At 45.9% G+C, this 19503-nt stretch overlaps 1 protein-coding gene across 1 annotated transcript in view; it reads right to left on the bottom strand.

Moving 5' to 3' along the window:
- Positions 1–19503, bottom strand: part of LOC140694807 (uncharacterized) — a 134713-nt gene that overhangs the window by 46227 nt on the left and 68983 nt on the right. Inside the window, exon 7 of the mRNA XM_072957866.1 lies at positions 11409–11980. Coding sequence (XP_072813967.1) covers positions 11656–11980 — 325 coding nt within the window. The 3' untranslated portion in view covers positions 11409–11655. The remainder of the gene's footprint in view (positions 1–11408; positions 11981–19503) is intronic.

Genomic DNA, 19503 nt, shown 5'->3' with positions numbered 1-19503 from the left:
GGGTTCTTTGTATACAAGGCATCTACCTCTCACAGTCAGACAAATTAAACGATATTACTCAAATTTCACAAATGAGGAAATGTACATAAGCCATGAAAATAAAGTACATATTCATCAACAGGAAAGAAAAGAGTAAAGACTTTTCTTACAATATTCACTGACAATCTTTTCTTCCATATTAAAACTACATAAAACCAATTCAGTCTTTGTAAGTGTTTCTGTCAAAAAGGGCCACAAGAGAAAAACAAGCAACATCATTAGCAGTGGTTGGACTTTAAGAGCTCACTTCTCTTTTGCACTATAATTATTTTTAATGTTTTGTTTTTAGTGCTTACAGAGCACTAAAATAAAAAAATAACTTTTTATGTAATTACCTGAGAATTAAAAATTTGTGAAAATGAACAATTTTAATTTCTGCCACTCTGTCTCAACTTCTCAATGGTGTCTCTCCTTTCAAGGCCTCATCAGTCTGAGGTCACTAAACTCGGCCGTTTATGGAGTCACAGGTGTTCGGGTAACCACTTAACGGGAGGCTGATAAGAGGAGCAATTAAGAATGCATTCTGTGCAGCCTGGGTTCCAGCACCGAGCTAGCCACAGCCTGCTGCGTGTAATTGGGACAAGCTGCTCCATCTCTCAATCCCTCAGCTGCAAAAAAGGAGACACTGATACCTACAATCAAACACCTGCTATGAATTAAAACATGAGGAAAACATTTTAGCCTTAGGTAGGTGTCCACTCACAGTGAGTTTGGTCATTATGATGATGAGGATGGCTGTTAACAAATTAAGCTAGACCAAACAGGAGAAATCCCCTTAAAGGAGAAACATTTTAAGTCAATGAGCATTTCTTTTTGGATGAATTGCAGAATATTCTAATGATTTTTTAATAAACCAAATTTTGTCCATTAATTATAGATTTACAGGTTCATGGACAAGTCTCCAGAAAAAGAATTAGAGGCCTCTTACCTCTGTAAACTAAGAAAGTAAATTTTAACAAAAATCACGGAGGAGATTATACCTCATTTGGGAGAGTAAGTGCTTAACATGCATGAGGCACTCAGTTCAGTCCCCATTAACTCCATTTAAAAACATGGTTTTTTAGGAAATGGAAAATTAAAGCAAAAAGATGGAGGAATACAGAATTTTTTAGAGACTCATCTCAGATTTAAGATGGGGAAGAAACCATCCATTTCTCAGAAGAAATCTTGAGGACTATGTAAACTGGATCTGAGATGTCTAGTCCTTTAACATTATTCAAGAATTCATATTACCAAGTCTTAAAATTACCTGATAACGCACAGTGGTGATACTGATCATAACAGCTTCCATCACGGATCGAGCTCCGGCTAGGACTGCTCTGTTCTGACATCTCTGCCCCTCAGGCCTCACCAGGCTGAGAGCACTAAATTCGGTCATTCAAGAGCATCTTTTGTAAGTCCTCCATTTGTGCTTCTGACTCTCCCCTCACCAGCTCCTCTGAGGGAAGCACTGTTATCATCTTTCCCACTCACAGATAAGGCCACTGAGGCACAGAGACTAAACTCGTTCCAGGTCACATTGGCATTAAAGGAATTCTGTATTTCTGCTGTTTGCTTTTGACAAAGGAATCTGAGATATCAATTCAAGGCAGACTGTTAAATAATCAAGTCTGTCAGGTCTTCACCTCAAAGAGCAGATAGTATAAATTCCTGATGTAGGATGAGGCTGCCGCCACAAACTGACTCAGCTTGAAATTAATGTCCAAGATGAAGCAGCGGATACACGTAAATATTCACGATTGTCAAGTCTGCTCACGGGTCTGGGCCCTTCACTGCCTGAACGGGGGTGAAATCCCCACCCGTGTCTGGGAGAGATGCATGGTGCTTCCCAGGCTCAAACAGGCTTCACGGGCTATTTCCTCCCACAGACTGGCCTCAACGATTAAAAGCTCTCAAGGTTTTTACACCATGCAAAACAAAAAGACATTTCTGCAGATGGAGCACTTTCTTAGGCTTAAATCTTTTTTTGCCTACACTCACCCAGGGGGAAAAAAGAAACATGACTCTGCAAAGTCTCTGACCCTCACCACTCACAGGAGTAGAACAGCCACAGCAGAAGATGGCTCTTCACATTGCAGGATGAGAACAAAATAAAGATGTCCCAACAACAGGCACTCCCAGACACAGCGCTCAGCAGTCTTCTGCAAACTCACGGTTGTGTAGCACCCATCACCTTCTATTTCCAGAACACTTCATCACCCCTAAAGAATCCGCCTATCACTAACAGTCACTCCCTAATCCCCCTCCAACCAGCCCCTTCCAGCCATCACCTGCTCTCTGCCTCTGCATGTGCCTTTTCTGGGCATTTCAGATCACTGAAATCAACAATATTTGACCGTTTGTGTCTGCTTCCTTTCAATTAACAAGCTGTTATCAAGGCTTGTATATTTTGAAGTGGTATCAGCATCTCTTTCTTTTTTTTTTTTTGAAAACGTTAAAGATTATTAGAAGGTGGTAAGCACTATCAAAAAGAGTAGAGTGGAGCATAAGTGATTGGGTTTCAAAGGGAAAAGTGTGGGTTGAACAGTCAGGGTGGACTTCCAAAAACAGGTGGCCTTTTTCATTTTCCTCTTTTTTTTTTCTTTTTTATTCACTCTTACGTGTGAATAATCTTCCACTACATGGAGATACTACATTCTGTTCATCCATTCAGCAGCTATTTATGGACGAGTTCCAGAAAACTGAGTGTAAGAGTTGACTAGCATGGATGGCATTTAAGCAAAGGGCAAAATGTGCTTTAAAAAAAAAAGCCAACAAACAGAGGCACAAGGAAATTCAGTGCGTTTCTGAGCAAAGTGCTTGCTTGCTTCGGCAGGACTACCGTGCAGGACTGTGGCGGATATTGGCAGGAGTCACGGTGTGGGAGAAACATGAGAAGACTCCCCACTGCAAGTAGCTCAGACAATTCTCCTCCCTCATCCTGTATTGTTAGAGCAATGTTTCTAGGTTACTCTTATTTCAAGTAATAGCACTTTAACTGCACATCTGATCATCTCCATCAGACCACCTTTCCTCCAAGCAACGGAAAAGCATTCAATGACCTGAGCAGCTCCAGGACATAATGGTGATGGATTAGGGAGTCCTGCAGCATTCCAGCCTGCAGGCACAAACCGCACATGTGCCCTGGTGATGTCCAGAAAATAAAATGCATGGAAATATCTCACTGTTTTTACACGACATCTGCCCTCAATTTGCCCCAAAATCATGCTCGCAAAGCACTAATCAACCCTCTCAATACAAAAATAAAAAAGCTAAGAAGGCAAATTTAGGCTCTTTCATTGAAAACCAGCAACCATCACTGCCAGTATCTGAGCTGGAATGCTCCTGACTTTGAAAACCACTGCGCAGTTACTTTTCAAGCGTAAAACTCATATATGTATTCCATGTAGATGATATTGCAGTAGGATTTTTCTTTTCAAAATTTCCACTTGCAACATTAGCACAAGAAAGTTTATGTATAGGCTTTAAAAAAATCAATTATCCTCCACTTTCTTAATTTTGAACTAATTATTATTTTATAAATGTGGCTATGCTGCGTATTATAAACCGTTTGATTTCTGAAAACAAGACCTTTATGACCTCACTATTTCAGAGAAAACTTTAACGATTCTTTGAGAGGTGGGGCCTGGGGCGCCCACTATCAGCTCTTTAAATACTGACAAGGATGTGCTATGAAGTAATGCAAAGGCTCTAACTCCACATTAGCTCAGAAAGCAAAGAAACTACACCAAAGACTTCCTTAAATATTTTATATATTTCTATTCTTTTGAATATTAAAGTTCTTAAATGATATGATTTTTTTGAAAAAGACAACAGCTGTATTAAATTTCCTCTCACCAAGAAAGCAATCTTTATGAAGTAAAAAACCCCTATGGAAATCGAAATGACAGGACGTTTCTAGCTAAGTGAACATCCAGATCTGAACACAAACCTAAATCCGATCAGATCTCACTCGAAGGAGCTCTACAAAGTCCTGGGCAACCCTGGAAATTAGCTCTTTTGTTCCAAATGTTGGCTGAGCTAAGATCATCACACTAGGCAGGGAAGGAGAGAAGAGGAAAATCCACCTGGCGGCCTCCATCAGTTTTCTTCCAGCCACAAAATGCCTCTAGGTCGGCCCGCTAACAAGTCCCCCAATAAGGAAAGCCGGCATCCACACTGCCCCTGCCATCCCCAAGTAGCCCCGATGCCCATATCCCAGCCTGTGAATGGTCTTCTAATGATCCCCCAGTTGGTGGCACCCACCCCCTCTTCCCCGCTATACAAACACAGAGAGCCACGGCAGCCTTCCCAAATCACAAATTTGATTACATCAACCCCCACTTCAAACCCTTTAGAGGCTCCCTGTTAGAGTTCTAGCCCCACCCCAGACCCTGCTCGCCCATCCTCACCTAAGTACACAGGTCCCCAGTGACCACAGGGGCCCCTGACCTGCTCCTACTTCCCACTTGCTCCAGTCTCATTTTGACTGTTTCCCAAGGAAGCCTTCCCTCCCTCCAACCTCCACAATTTGTTCCTCTCTTCCTAGAACATTCTAGGCTAAGTCAACTTCTGACAATGCTAAGCTCTCAAGAATCAAATACATTTTGCTTACTAAAGTGGCTACACGCTCTCTCCCCTAGACTCACAGAAGTGCACGTGTAATGTATAAATGAATGACCGGTTGGGTCTCAAAGGGACAGACATACCTGCTCTCGCCCGTCCCGATCCTTCGGTCTGTAGAATATCAGAAGCAAAACCAGAAGTACCTTTCCTGAGGGTCACTTCTGTTGACACCCTTCACTGCCTACTGTGTCAGTTCTAGTAAAACTCAACTTCTTCCAAAGCACTACATCCCGGACTCTCTCCAGTGTCCTCCCCAGCAGGGGCTCCCTCCACCCTGGACTGCACAGGGCACTCTCCCCGGGTGCCCATGCCAAAAGCCTCCAGGCTTCTGCCCGGGCTGCACCTGCGATCTGAGACACATTCTTGACTCCTTCTCCTGGCTGACTCTTACTCTGTCCTCACAACTGAATGTAGAGCCCATTTCTTCCAGGAATTCCTCTCCGATAATGTCCTTTAGGTCTTGTCTGGTCTCTATCTATAGCAGCAGTACATGGTGACCAACTGGGTGTTTGCCCGCTCCTTTGAGACCACGAACACTTGGGAACCACGTGGGAAGGAGTGAGAGATTACAAGACGGTTGAGGGAAGCAAAAAGCAGAAATCACAGTCCAAGTCCCAAATTCAAGGATACTTTCTCAGAAAAAAGTATAAACTATTTCACACGTGTGCAATTTGGCTACTATTTTTGTGGCTTGGGGACAGCAAGAACTTGGTGTTCTAGTCCAAAACCTAGGTTACATGCAAAGAAATGTATATATTCATATCCAAAGGAAACAAGAGCTGCTCAACAACAGTTTGCAGTTAGAACTGAAAGGAACTTTGATAAAGGCAATCTCTCTCTCTCTGTCTTCTTTCTTTTCTGGCATCATATAATTTTAGAAGTATTTGCGTGACTAACAGACGTCTACAGCCCGTGATTCTGCACTGAAGTGTTTGGGGCTGAGGAAGCCCAGATTACATTCACTCTGTAAATGCAATCACACCAACACACTGATAGGTGCCGTGTGGTGAAACTGATGTTCCAAAGCAGGCAACCTTATTCGGTAAGAGAACTCTGAATAGAAAGGAAGAAATGCAATGTCCTATACTGAATTTCATTTGCTATATGGGCCATTAACTGATAGTATATCTTGACTAATGAAACCCAAAAATAAATTGTCAATGTCGGTTTTCTTCATCTGACCATTTTATGCTAACTTCGGATATTAAATCCTCACTCCATACGGAAGCTCAGGCCTATGCTGCAGCACAGTTACACCCCGTGGAAGAAAGCCGACCAAGGGAGAATTGGAGAGTTTCCCTTTAGAAGCTGCGAAGTGTGGTTTTACACCTGTATATCATTTGCAACCACATCATCGACAATGGAGTTAGACGTTACCTCTGTGGGGCGAAAAGCACTGCATGCTTCAGAACCATAAAAGAACGCTGAGCTTTGTGAAACAGTCCTGAGGCACTTAAATCATACTTTTTCTGAAAGGCTCCAAATCTGACCCACTTCACCATTCCAGGTATAACAGGGAAGTACTGGAAACAGTAGAGAGAACATGCCCTTGAAGTCTGACAAGGCTCTGCTTGAATCCTGCTACAGCATTTATCAACCGCTAAACAAACCAATTCCTTAACCCCTCTGAGAAGGCTTCCCAATCCCCAAAAGGGGGCTGTCAGCGCCCACCTGGGAGTCATGGATGTGAATGAAACACGCAAGTAGGGCGGCCGACTGCTACCTGACACGGGGCCTGGCTAGTTTCGCTCCGCTGCCCTTCTGCCCCTTTAAACTTGCACTGATCCCCCTGGTAAGGATCAAGTCCCCGGAACAGACTGCCCGTATCTTCTGTGTATCCCTGGATACATGACTTACACTTAGGAGGCCAGAAAAACAACTGCCTCCTCCCAAGTCACTAACAATATTCTTAAGAGTCTGGGTATTTTTAACTCTATTTTTCAGGGAGACTATTCCAGAACTTTCCAAGCACCATTCTCCAGGTTGGCTCCCCTCCCAGTGCCCATCCTTCTTACCTCAGATCCTCTGTCTGACTGCCTCCTGTTCATGGGAAAGCGAGTCCGGTAGGGTGGGGACTCCCTAGGCCTCCCTCCCTCCCTCACAGGTGACTGTGAATACCTTCTCCCCACTCCAACTCCAGCTTCTGAGGATTCTAGCCTTCCGTATCCTGCAGCCTCTGCACCTTCCTAAGACGCACACGTGGCCAAGACTCTCCCTTTGGATTTCTTTCTGGCTGGCCCTGCTGACCCCCAGGCCCCTTAAGGATAAATGGGATTGCTCTGAAATTGATAAACGCCGCTGGCTGACACACCAAAGCTGCGTGGTCTGGGCTTACCTCCAACCGAGGCACAGCCCTCCCCTCCCTCAGCCTCAGTCTGCAGCTCTCGAGATGATCTAATTCACATGCAAGGCTGTGAACACCAGCTAAGAATGACGACTCCCAACTTGTATCTCTAGTCCAGCTCCTTCACCTGAGCCCCAGTCTCATAGAGCCGAGTGCCTCTTTGAAGTCCTAACTTGGATGAAAAATGGCATCTTAAAAATGCCTCATGTCCACCATTTACTCTGGAATTCGATTCCTGGCAGGTACCTCCCAGACTCCCCATTTTAGTAACAGGCTCAGCACCCACCTAGTTGTCTCAGCTCACATTCAATTTCCACTGTTCCCTCCCCCCGGCCCTGCCCTGGAATCAGTCCTTTTATTTTCGCCAATAAGCTGATCTCAAGTGTGGTTTTGCAGGGACCATGGCCGGAAACACACAAGCTCACAGCATGGTTCACTAACAGTCTGCCGTAGGGTGCTCCCTGGAGGGGGAGGCATCTCCTGCCGCTGGTCACCTCAGAAGGCACTGGATTCTCACACAGGAGGCCCAGGAGAAGGGACTCAAGATTTTCCCGTGGTCTGAGCTTTGAAGGGCCCGAGGTCTGGGGGAGCTCCTAATTAGCAGACACACTTGCCAGTGAGCAGATGAGGATGGGGGAACCCACGCAAGGCTGTTATCACTCCAACTCCTGGGCTCTCGGGAGCCACGGGAAAGACCTGTGTCCAGTGTACAGCCCAGCCATCACAGATCCCAGCCTGCATTTGCCAACCCGGACAGCCTAGACTCCATCTACTTGCGACACTTACTTCTGTTCTGTTCCCCACCCAGAATGTGATGGACTCATTCAGATATTCTGGCCTGTCTCAAGCGAGACAGATTCAGTGAAAAATGAAGTGTCCACATTTGGACCAGAGCATGAAAGGAGAAACAAGGCCTCATGGTCAGCATGATGGTGGTGGCCACACCCTTCCACCGGGTGAGATGAACCATGGTGAGGGTGAGAATCCAGGGTCCTAGGTCGGCCAAATCATCTTCCTTCACGGTTGTCTGGGGTGTTGGAGACTGACTACCACAAACTAACGACACGGCTGTCAGTGGTGGATGTCAGCTGCAACAGAAACGGATTCAACTCTTTACTGCCAACATGGGTTAAAAGTAAAGGCCGGGGCAGGGAGGTCTGCACGGCTGCTGAGGAAAACCACAGACCCAGCTCTGAATGCCCACTGGCTGGAGCAGAGAGGAAGCTACGGCCCTTTTAGCTGTCCCTGTGTCCAACAGATCCAGGTGAGCCAGCTACTTAGGAGAAGGTCATGTTGTCCTGATACCCAGAAAAACCAGCCTCGTAAAGGGAACAAATAGTGTCATGGATTTTAGACCCAATTCTGCCCCTTTATGAAGGCAAAGTAAAGTAAATGGCACGGGGAAGTTGAATGCAAAAAAAAAAAAATTAAAGAACCAAACGGTGACCGCTTCCTCCAACAGCGTCCCCTGCAGCTGTCACCCCCGAGCCGGCCACTTCCTCACCAGTGACCGCTGGCCAGGAAGCGCCGTCACGCACGTCACACAGCGACAGCCAGGAACCGCGTGCCGAGCACGTTTGTGTAAAAGCAGGAATCGAGCAAAATGCTGCAGAGTTTGAGCTTACAAGTTTAAATACTCCATGAAAAGAATCCCTGAGCAGCCGACTAAATCAAGTCGCATCTTACTTCTTCAAAACAATCAAACAAATTTAATAAGGGCGCATTTGTCACCAAATAAAAGGAGGACCAAACAGGTCCCTCAAAGCAAGGATTTTAACAGGTATCTAACACCAGTGGGTAATGTGCTAACAAAGCAAATATTCCAAAACATTAGAAAATACAAAATGACTAGGATAATACATGGATCAAGACAGATATTAAGATTTTGCTTTTTAAAGCGATGGAGACAGTATGGAGGGCAATCTGGCTATTTCCAATGCAGGATGTGCACAGCCCACATTTTCAGATGCAACAACATGCTCACTGGGCAGTACAAATGAAAAAGGAATAAAGAAAAAGGAAAAGAGGAACAAGAGAAAATTAGAAACACACAAGAACAAAAATGATTTTGACAGCATGTACAAGAATTTACGTGAGTGTGTGAGGCCAGGGACGAGGGGATGGTGAGACCCACCCTCACCCCCTGCTCCAGGGAAAGCAGGGACCTAAGGGGAGCGGCGCTGCCGGGGGACCCCAACGTGGTCAGCGCCCCTAACCAAAATTCCACCTACAAGCTTCAAGGCAGCTTTTGAGCTACAAATTGTGGTCGCATTTCAGTCTGGACCGTTTTACTCACTTCCACCAAGAGTAGCAGGAGAGAATTAGGCTCTGCTCCTGTACCAAAGAATTGTTTAAATAATTAATGACTGTGGAATACTAAAAGCAACAATGGGGTAAAAGTGACTGGAGGAGAATGTGCTTGACCCGAGCTCACTGGCCGCGTTATCTCACTGACGTTCAGAAGCTGGCTGAGCCCTTATGGTACCAGAACAGACAGACCCAAAAGGAGGGAGGTTTAATGCGCTGCTGTGTTTCGATACTGGGAGCCATGCCTGGTACACGAGGTTCTGGGTAAACAATGGGGACAGTGTCAACCACTGTGGGCTAATTACACATCCGGATACTCCGCCAAGTCCCAAGGGCAGACTTCAAAAGACAAAAACAAGCTGGCATTCTCTGGTGGGGCTGCAGACTCAGAGACAAGCATTTGTTGAGCAAAAATATCACCAGTGCCTCCTATGACAAAAGAGGAGGCACTGGCGTGGGGGCTGGGGCAGGGCTCCAGGCTTCCACTGCTCACTCACCAGTCTGTCCAGGGGGAGAAGTGGTCCCTGCTTATGTTGCACTGATGCACCTACCTTGACTAATGCCTGGGGCCTCAGCAGGTGTTGACAGGAGAGGTGAACGGAGCCAGACTTGGTGTAGCACGGTGCTGGCAGCTATGCCCTCAGCAGTGCCCAGGCTCCTATACATGCCAGCTCATCTTAAGAAGCAGATGGGGAGTGCGGGCATGTAGATCACAGGGCCCTGAGAGGACAAGTACAGATCATGGCTACAGCATGCCTCTCCCCTTCCTTAAGTCATAGAGGTATGTCTGGGAGGAAAAGAAAATTCATCCAGAGCCCGCTACATTATCTCTCGCAGGTGGGACTCGTGTCCCCTGTGCTTCTCACTCACAGGGCTGGTCTAGACATTCTTTTTATCAATTCTCTAGCATCTTCTCCTCCAACTTACCAACAACCAGAGAGTAGGATCTGATCTTAGCTAAGTTCAAGAGTCACAGAGCACTTCCTTCACAGCGGGCCCAGAAACATGTGCCAGGTTCTCCGACCGTCACCTGTGGGACCACCATGAGCCCTCTCCAGACTCAAGGACAGAGGCCGTAGGCCGGGGGAACACAGCTTCCCTCACTCTCCCCAGCAAAGGTTTCCACGTCTCGGAAAAGGCATCTCACCCTCTTCTGCCTGAGGGACAGCACAACAGATACACCGGGAAACAGAGCTGAAGTTGGGGGGGTAGGCAGCCCAGAAGAGCTCGTCTGTACTTCCGAGGCAATGTGGGGCCGTTGACTTAATCACAGGGAAAAAGTGAGAATGAACATTTCCCTGCTCTGTCCCATACACCGTGATACGCCTTTCCCTGCATAAGGAGTTCATTCGGAAGTCCCCGGCGGTGTTTCTGATGTCCTAACTTGGCATGGAGGCTGTCGGGCAAGAAGAGAGGGCCTGAGCAGAATAGGTGCTGGGCCTGGGAGGCAGGAGACACCGGCTCCAGCCCCAGCTCAACCAGCTCCTCGTTCCGCCTCTCGGGGTTCAGCATCTCATCTATAAGCAAAGGGATGAGACTGTCCCAGGACAGGCTGCCCAACAGAAATGAAATGAGAGCCATGTAAATAACGTTTCCCATTTGCCACGTTTAAAATGGTAAACAAAGAAACAAACCAACAAACAAAAAACAAATACTAGAAACTGATTTTAAGAACAGATCTTACTTAATCTACTGTATGTAAAATACTATCATTTTGACATGTAATCAATATAGGAAGTAAAGAGATAGTTTATATACTTTTACTAGACAAGCCTCAGTGTCTGATGTGCATTTGACCTAGAGCACATCTCAGCTCAGTCCAGCCTCCTCCCCAGTGCTCCTAGCATCAGTGGCTTTGGCTACTTTATTGGACAGCAACCCCAGGGGTCCCACCATGGTCATGGCTGTAAAGCGGGAGTAAGTGTCCACACTAACCCTAAAAGGATCTCTCTGAAACAAAGGCGGATTCACTTTGAAATGTCTGGAAACCGGCGGGCTGCATCTCCATCCCCCCTTGGCTACAAGACAGACTTCTTCCTTGCTGATCCCTTTCTGGATGTAGGGAAGCAATCCGGCACAAAGCCAGGGTGGACTGGCCTCCAGGTAAACTTACCTGCTGTCTGTGTCCAGTCCCATGAAGTCCTCCTTCTCAAACGGGATGCAGGGGAGGGGGATCTTGTCCCCAGAATTCTTGGGGCCACCATCCAGCCACTTGGAATTGAGCAAGATGAAGAGTGACTCAGTGAAGTCCTCGATCCTCTTCTCCACCACCCTGCAGTCCTCTAAATTTGAAGGCAACGTCGGTGCGCGGCTGCTCGACTTCCTCCACATGCAGTACAAAGACAAAGAGCTGAGAGTCATTATCGAGGTGCCATACAGCTCCTCTGCACGTGGAGCTTCTCCAAGGCCTTGGCAGAGAGACAGTCGGTAATGGTGACAAGGCCCACGACCTTGCAGTGTTTCTGGAAGACGCTCCACCCATTCTCGGGCACATAGCGGTGCCTGTAGTGGATACAGAGTGTCCACTGGGAGCCACATGGGCTGATATGGCTCACCGAGGTGAGTAGCTGATAGATGCAAAAGAAATTCTCCTCTGAGATGATCTCCATGGTTTGGACTACAACGGGAAGAGTCTGGTGGTCCTCAGCACACTGCACGTAGTCAGGGATGCTCATGTTGCAGGCCCTGCCGAGACAGGAGAGGAGATCGAGGTACATACTCTGCTGTGTGCTATGGGCCCATCTGGGTTGCGGTGACCTGGTGTGTACCAGACAGAAGGCAAGGGAAGCCAAAGCAAATCCGGGGGTACAGTTTGTCCTCATAGTCTGCACATGGCTACTGTAGCTCGGATCACATTACCCAGCTTTTGGTCTAGGCTTCCTGCCTCTGCAGAGAAAGGTCATTTCTTATTTTCTATTTCCAAGCACCTAGCAAGGCCCTGATGCAAAGTCACTGCTCAAAAATGCTGAATAAAGAAATGAACAAAGGAAATGCTTCCCCAACCCCCTTCAGCAGAATATAAAGAGAAGGACCACAGTAGGATCAAAAGATCTGGATTCCTATTCAATTTATTTGAACCCCTTAGCTTCATAGTAATGGATAAGAAAACTTGCCTTGGGGTAGAGGGTACTGTTCATTGGTGGAGCACATGCTTAGCATGTACGAGGTCCTGGGTTCAAACCCCAGTACCTCATTTTAAAAAATCAAACAAATAAATACACCTAATTTCCCTCCTGAAAAAGTATTTTTTAATTCAAAAGTCAAAAAACACCTTGCAATTGACACAACATTGTAAACTTGACTATACATCAATTAAAAAAAATCCATGCCTTGCAAGAATATATCTGGATTACGGATGTTTGCAAATGTAAAATGCCTAGGGTACCACCTGCATAAAAAGTGGTGACTGTACAATTGTACTATCCCCCCTTTATGAGCTATTCTTCCTTTGGGGGAGTTATAGCCTCTCAGAGCTAATTTTCTCAGTTTAAAAAATATAAATATTTCCTGGTTCTCAGTACTGCTGAAGAATCAGATAACCCTAAGAAAGCATCTGACCCACAGAATTTACTCAATAAATGTTTCTTGAATGAATGAATAAACAAGCAAAGTGAATGCTGCTCCCTGCCAAAGACCATCATAATGATACTTCCTGGGAATCCCAAGCCCACGTTCACCAGACTCTGCACTAACAATGTGGGTGACCTGGGCAGGCCTGTGTGCTTCTCTAAGCCCCAATTTAATCGTGGATAGAAATGAGGGCAATAACACAAACCTCAAATTGTTAGTGAGTCAGTAATGAATTGTACCCCAACACTGCAAGATGGAACCATTAAGGAAAACTGGGCAAAGAGTCCATAGGCTCTCTCCATATTATCTCTTACTACCACATGGGAATCTACATTACATCTCAAAATAAAAAGTCTAATTTTTTAAAGAGGTTTTCGAGGTTAGGTGAGCTCACTGTCTCAAATAAGGAACACACAGTACAAATAGGACAATGCCCAGCCCATGAGATACACTCAGTTAACATTCCCACTGAGCCCACTAGTCCCTCCAACTTCTAATGGTGTCCACTTCCAAGAGCCCATGTGACCATCCTTGTTCTAATTTTCTATTTGTAATTTTTTTCTTTTCATTAAATAGAAACACCCAATTCCATAGAATTCTTACCAGATATCATGATGGCAGCCCTTCAAAACCTGACCACAGAGATCATGATGGCAGCCCTTCTTGGTGAAACAATAAAATGAATAGCCATTTTCACAAGACCTCTGAGTAAATCTACTAGGGAACTTCATCCTGGACTGAGGAAGAGGACTGGGGAGGAGGGGGCATTCAGGGGCACAGAGAATCATGGGCCACCTGTCCCACGATGGACTTTAGACTCACCCTCACCCTTCAGGAACTACTAAATACACACAGACAGAGTGCTATGGACAAGATTTTGTTTTTTAAACAAATCCCTGAATCCCTAGCAGGTCTTGTTTCTACCCATACACAAATGGCTTATCTGCATAATGTTTCACAAAAGCCTTAAAATATTATCACCCCAACTTGACACATCAAGAAACTGAGGTAGAGTAGTTTATCACATTCTACAAGATTAGAGAGAGGCCACGTCAGACACCGTATTTAAATCCAAGCCCCTGCTCCAGTGCTCACACTAGAAAGTGTGACATACTGCCCCTTTTCTGCCCTCTCCCTGCAATCAATCTCTGAAGAGTCTTTTCTGTGTCACCTGGAATCACAATCACATTCATTTTCCACAAAGAGCTATGTCACTCCTTGGAGGACTTTTCAAAATCTAAAGGGTTGGTTTGAGAGGAGAGATTTGCATTTTCTGTTTCTCAAAGGAAACATGGCTTTAAAAGAAACTGAAAAGTAGTTATCTAGTCTAAGCCCTCATTGTGCAGAGAAAGAACCGGAGGCTCAGAAGAGATGAGGAAAGGGCCTTATTAACAAATATTGCCTCAGCGCAGCACCAAGCCAGACCTGGCACTTCTAGGGGAGGATCTGGAAGGCCCAGGAGAATGAGTGTTAGAAAACAGAAAGAGAAGAAGCATACAAGGCCCCGTCTCTTCACCACCATAACATGAATTTCCACCAAATTACCCAGAATGGGTGCAGCCAATATTAAGTTTGTCAAAAGAGGTTATAGAATTCTCAACCATAGTGGAAATTCCAACATTTACTGTGCTTTTTTCCCAGTTCAAGCATCAATTCAGTGGGCACTCTGTACCAGGGACTACACGAGGCCTGGGGTTCTCCCAAATACAGATCTCTATTACCACGTGTGCAAACCACATTAAGGCCACCAGAAGAAAAGCGCCCACAGATAAGATGGAATTACTGAAACTGAAAGCAGCAAAAGAGCATATATTACTAGGAAAAACGGTGCTCCTAGTAATGGACTCATGGACATAGAAAGCAAACTGTGTTTAGCAGGCAGGAAAGGGGGGATTAACAGATACAAATTAGTAAATATAAAATAAATGACAAGGACCTGCTACATAACACAGGGAACTATATTCAATTTCTTGTAGTGATTTATACTAAAAACAATCTAAAACATATATATATACATATGCATATGTTTATAACTGAATCTCTGCTGTACACTTGAAACTAACATTGTAAATTGAATACACTTAAATAAAAAATAATTTTAAAAAATAAGTAAAAATAAATGCAATGCCATTAAGAAAAAATAAAAGAACTCTCTAATCCCCTTAACTGTAGGTGGTCGAGAAATCTAGCTGCAAACACCAAGTCCACTGGATCACTCCAGCACTGGCTGTCACTCTTTCTGACCATCAGAGAGTCACTTGCTTCACTGAGGTTACTTTTCTCTTCTGTGAAAGGCTACAGTTGCAACTAATGATGTATAGAATCTCATCATTCACAAGCGCAAAAAGTAGTGAGGACTTCACATGGGCCAGGCTCTGGTCAGATGAAAAGATAGGGTCCCAGATATATTCATGGGTAGAAGAAGTTTATGCCATAAAGGTATAAATTCTTCCTGTTTTGATAGACAGATTCATTTCAATTCTGGTTAGAATTCCTACCAGATTTTTCTTGGAATATAACAAGTTAATTTATGGTCAGGAATAGCCAAGAAATTTCTTTAGAACCACCACTTGGGAGGGGTGGATAGGTCATTCATTTCCACTGCTCTTTCTGAAGTGATGAAAACGTTCTGGAATAATAATGCATGCACCACTGTGAATATGCAAAAAGCTGCTGAATTGTACCATTTAAATGGATGGAATTCATGGTGTGTGAACTATATCACAATAAAACTGTCCTATGAAAATTATTTCTTGACAATTATTTTTCAGTTTATACACTAGTCTGTCCCACAATTTAAGAAAAACAAAAAACCTAAACAAGCCAAACTCTGCCAGGAGCACTTTAGGACTGCAATATCCCTGGGTCTCCAAGGCCTCTGGTGGTGCTGTTCCTGTTAACGCACAATAGCTGGGCTGGGCTAGTTAGGGACTGTAACTATCTTTTGAAAATCGAGGATCACTCCTTTCACCCTGGGAGAGGGAAGGAAGGAGGATGTCACAGCCTCATGCCTTCAGCACATTTTTAACAGAACCAAGCCCTGCTTTCACCACTGCAATCCCTCTCACTATAAAAACACGTGACATCAACAAGCACCGCCATCATAACACCTGAAAGTGTTCAAGGTACTTACCTGAGGCAGAAACATGGAGGGGGGAGACAGAACCTTGCTTAGCAGTGACGCTCCCTTTTCCCGACTCCACCAGGAGAAGCTGGGCGTTAGAGCCGGAGGCTTTCAGCCCAGGTAGCAGCGCCCACGCCACAGAGCTGGTCCTCAGGGAGCGGGAAAGGGAGAGCAGGGCAGCCCCGGGGTCGCGGGGCAGGGAAAGCGGGGAGGGGGACGCGGGCTGCAGCCTCGCTCGGAGGACAGCCCCAGCCACAGTCCCAAGCGCCCGCCCCCGTCCGGGTCCGCAGACCCCGCCCGCCCGGGACACAGCCCGCCCAGGGGCGGGGACGGGCCGCTGGACGAGAAGAGGAAGCCCGGGAGGAGAGGACTAGCGGGAGGGAGAGGGGAAGGGGACGCCAGCCGCGGACTGAGGGGATCCCGGCTGGGTGAGAGATGGCAGGTGCACACCAGGCCCTGGACACTGTGGCCGGGACGCCGGGGCAGGTGGCGCTGGCAGAGGGGTCTGGCCTGAGCAATTCATCTGAACACGGGCTGACTAGCGCCCTTGGGGTCTGTGACAGGCGGACCGCCCTCCCGCAGCCGCCTGACCCCTTTCCCAGGAGCCCCCCACCTTGCACTTCCACAGTCAGAGGCCCCGACCCCAGGCAGGAACCAAAGGCCTACCGGGCGACGTAGTTGAGAAGCCTTTGGGCCCGATCCCCGGCTCGGATATGGAGCTCCCAACCAGCGGACCACTTGGCACTGACTGCGCATGCGCAGGAGGGCCAGCGATCCTCTCTGGGTTCTGTGAGAGAAGGTGGGACAGCGAGGGAGGGAGAAGATGGGAGCGGGTGGAGAGGACGGGAAAATTGGAGGGATACAGATGGACAGGATGAGCAGAGAGAAGGAAGGGATCTGGAGAAGGGAGGGTCTTAGAGGAGTTGGAGAAAAAAAGCTTTACCTCTGGGGCACCCCTAGGCGGCAGACCTGCCTCTGTACCCTTCTGTTACCCTTCAAGCCCCGCAGCTCAATTTTACCACCGTGATCCAACCCTCCGTCCGATGCTTCTGCAGAAACCCTAGGGAGATCACACCCGTTGCCCCCACGCGGAGCTGGGTTTTCTGTTGCTCTGAGAACCAAGCACCCGCAGGTGTTGTCGCTCAGAACTACCTTGGGAAGAGCACATATTCCCCTTTTACACGCTGGGAAACAGGCAGGCAGGATCTCTGCCTTAGCTCCACTGTCCCAGGTGTTGGGCTGGCGGGGAGCGGGATGGTACAAGATCAGAGCCCCAGACAGAGCAGACTGCCTGAGTGTTGGTGCATAGTCCCCATCCCTCCTGGGTAAACCATACCCCACCCTAGTGGAAACATCAAGGGCTCACAGTAGTTCCCTGGGTGTGGGAGAGCTGTCCTCATGTGAAGGAAAAGTCCAGCTGGGCTAACAAGCTAAGTCACAAATCTAAGTGTGATAAGTGTCAGTTTACTGATCTAAATTATGCTGGGCTATCTCGTAAATCTGAAGTTTAGTGTCAGTTTATTGGCCTAACAACCTAACTCGTAATTCCAAGCTCAACAAGTGTCAGTAATGTGATCTGTTACAAATTGATAAGCTCCAGTGTACTTATTCCTTGCTTTTTGTTCTTTGAGCCTTATTGGCTAATGCCCCCTTACTTGTAACTAAGCCTTTAAAACCTCATGTGCACGTCTTGGAGGTACTCAAAACTTCGGAGCCGAAGCCCCTCTGAGCCCACCGGCATAATAATTCTGAGTACTCCAACACTCCGATTGGTGCTTTTGTCTTGGCTGGCCTGTTTCCATAACACTCAGCTCCAGTGCCCAGCTTTCTAGGTAGATAGGAGTGTTACCAAGTCGAAATTAATTCTCCTCAGTGCAGGACAGGCCAATAAGTTGGGAGACCAGATGTTGGGGCATGGAATAGCAAGTTTCTGTAGACCTAGATGGCAAACTAATGTCCTGGAAAACCATCTCCCCAAGTCACAATTCAGGCTCCTTTCCTATGTGCTTGGTTAGTGCAAACTTCTTAGTGTAGGAATTCCTTCTTGTTAGAATCCTTTCTTCTTGCAGCTATCTGCGTGGGTCAGATCCCTGTAAACCTCCAACAAAAGAAACGTTATTTTCTATTCTGCAATTTGCTATCTTTTAATGAATGAAAAAGTGTTAAATATCCTTAAAGGTCAGAGCCTTCAGAATAGGGTCTCCTGTTTATTTCAGGCTCTAGGCAACATTGTTTTACAAGCAAGATGAAGCCTAGGTGACAGAGCATAGGGTTAAATTCAAAGGAACAAATCTAATATGGAGTCAGATTTGTTCTGTTATATTACCCGGCCAGATGCCACTTGAGGATTTAAACCCCTTTAAGTTAAAAATAACTAAAATTTTAAAGGAATTTACATACATAGGTGGGAATGTGCAAAGCATATCTGGAAAAGCACCCAAAGGATAGTAAACAGAGGCATCTCCAGAGAGGGCTGAAAGAACAGAGGATGAGGGAAAACATCTTTCACTTGTGTATTTTTGTTCTCTGAGTTTTTTTTAAACCATTTCCTTGTATTTCTTTTTCAGATAAAAGAAATGTGTAATGGAGCAAAGGAGTAATTAGCTTAGCAAATACAGCAGCCATGGAATCATTAGTCATCACTTTTGATTTAAGCCAGAAAGCATTTTTTGACTCTCTCCAATGTGCTCTGTCCTGTTTTAAGACTTCTATTAATATTATTATTATTATTATTATTATTATTATTATTATTATTATTACTATTACTACAAGTACTACTACTATGACTATTACTATTATTACTATTATTTTATGAAATAATAACACGGTTTACCTCACCCCTGCCCATGGCTGGTGGAAAACCAACTGAGTTTTTCTTGAGTTGTTTTCCAAGGAGTAGAGATGAGTTTATAAACAGAACACATCTTCAGGGCAAAACAGGCAGTGTACATTACCAGCAGGCCAGACAGCAATGAAGGGTTTTCAATAGAGGCACCCAGAAGCTGAGAGAGAAAACCTCCAGGACACTACAAAAAGCTGCCCAAACTGCCATCTCCATGGTACTACTGAAATAGGAAAGAACAAATCTGACTCCATATTTGATCTGTTTCTTTGACTTTAACAAAGCCAAGTTAATATGCTCCGGTCTTTTCATGGGTTATGATGTCACAGAGGAAACGGACAGGTCAACAAGGAACCACTCTGCCGTGATCACGGAGCCGGGGAAAGGGATGGGCTGCAAGATGTATGAAGCAGCCACAACTGTGCCCGTGCTTCTAGGCAGGTATCCAAAATCGCCTCGACAAGGTGTCAAACATTTGTGCCCATGTCCTCATCAACAGACATGTATTAAAGACAAATGGAAACATATAAAAGGCCAATACCCTTGCTGGGTACACCGTCCAAAGAACAAAGTCTCAGTTTGACAACTGGCCATCTCGGTTCCATGGGATTCATTCTTGGAGAACCTTAAAAACCACTCTTCTGTCCTCAAGAATTGCTGCATATTTGTCCT

This window comes from Vicugna pacos, unplaced genomic scaffold (genome assembly GCF_048564905.1).
Source record: "Vicugna pacos unplaced genomic scaffold, VicPac4 scaffold_104, whole genome shotgun sequence".
Lineage (NCBI taxonomy): Eukaryota > Metazoa > Chordata > Mammalia > Artiodactyla > Camelidae > Vicugna > Vicugna pacos.
Note: the sequence above shows the minus strand (reverse complement) of the source record. Positions and strands in the feature narration are given on the sequence as shown.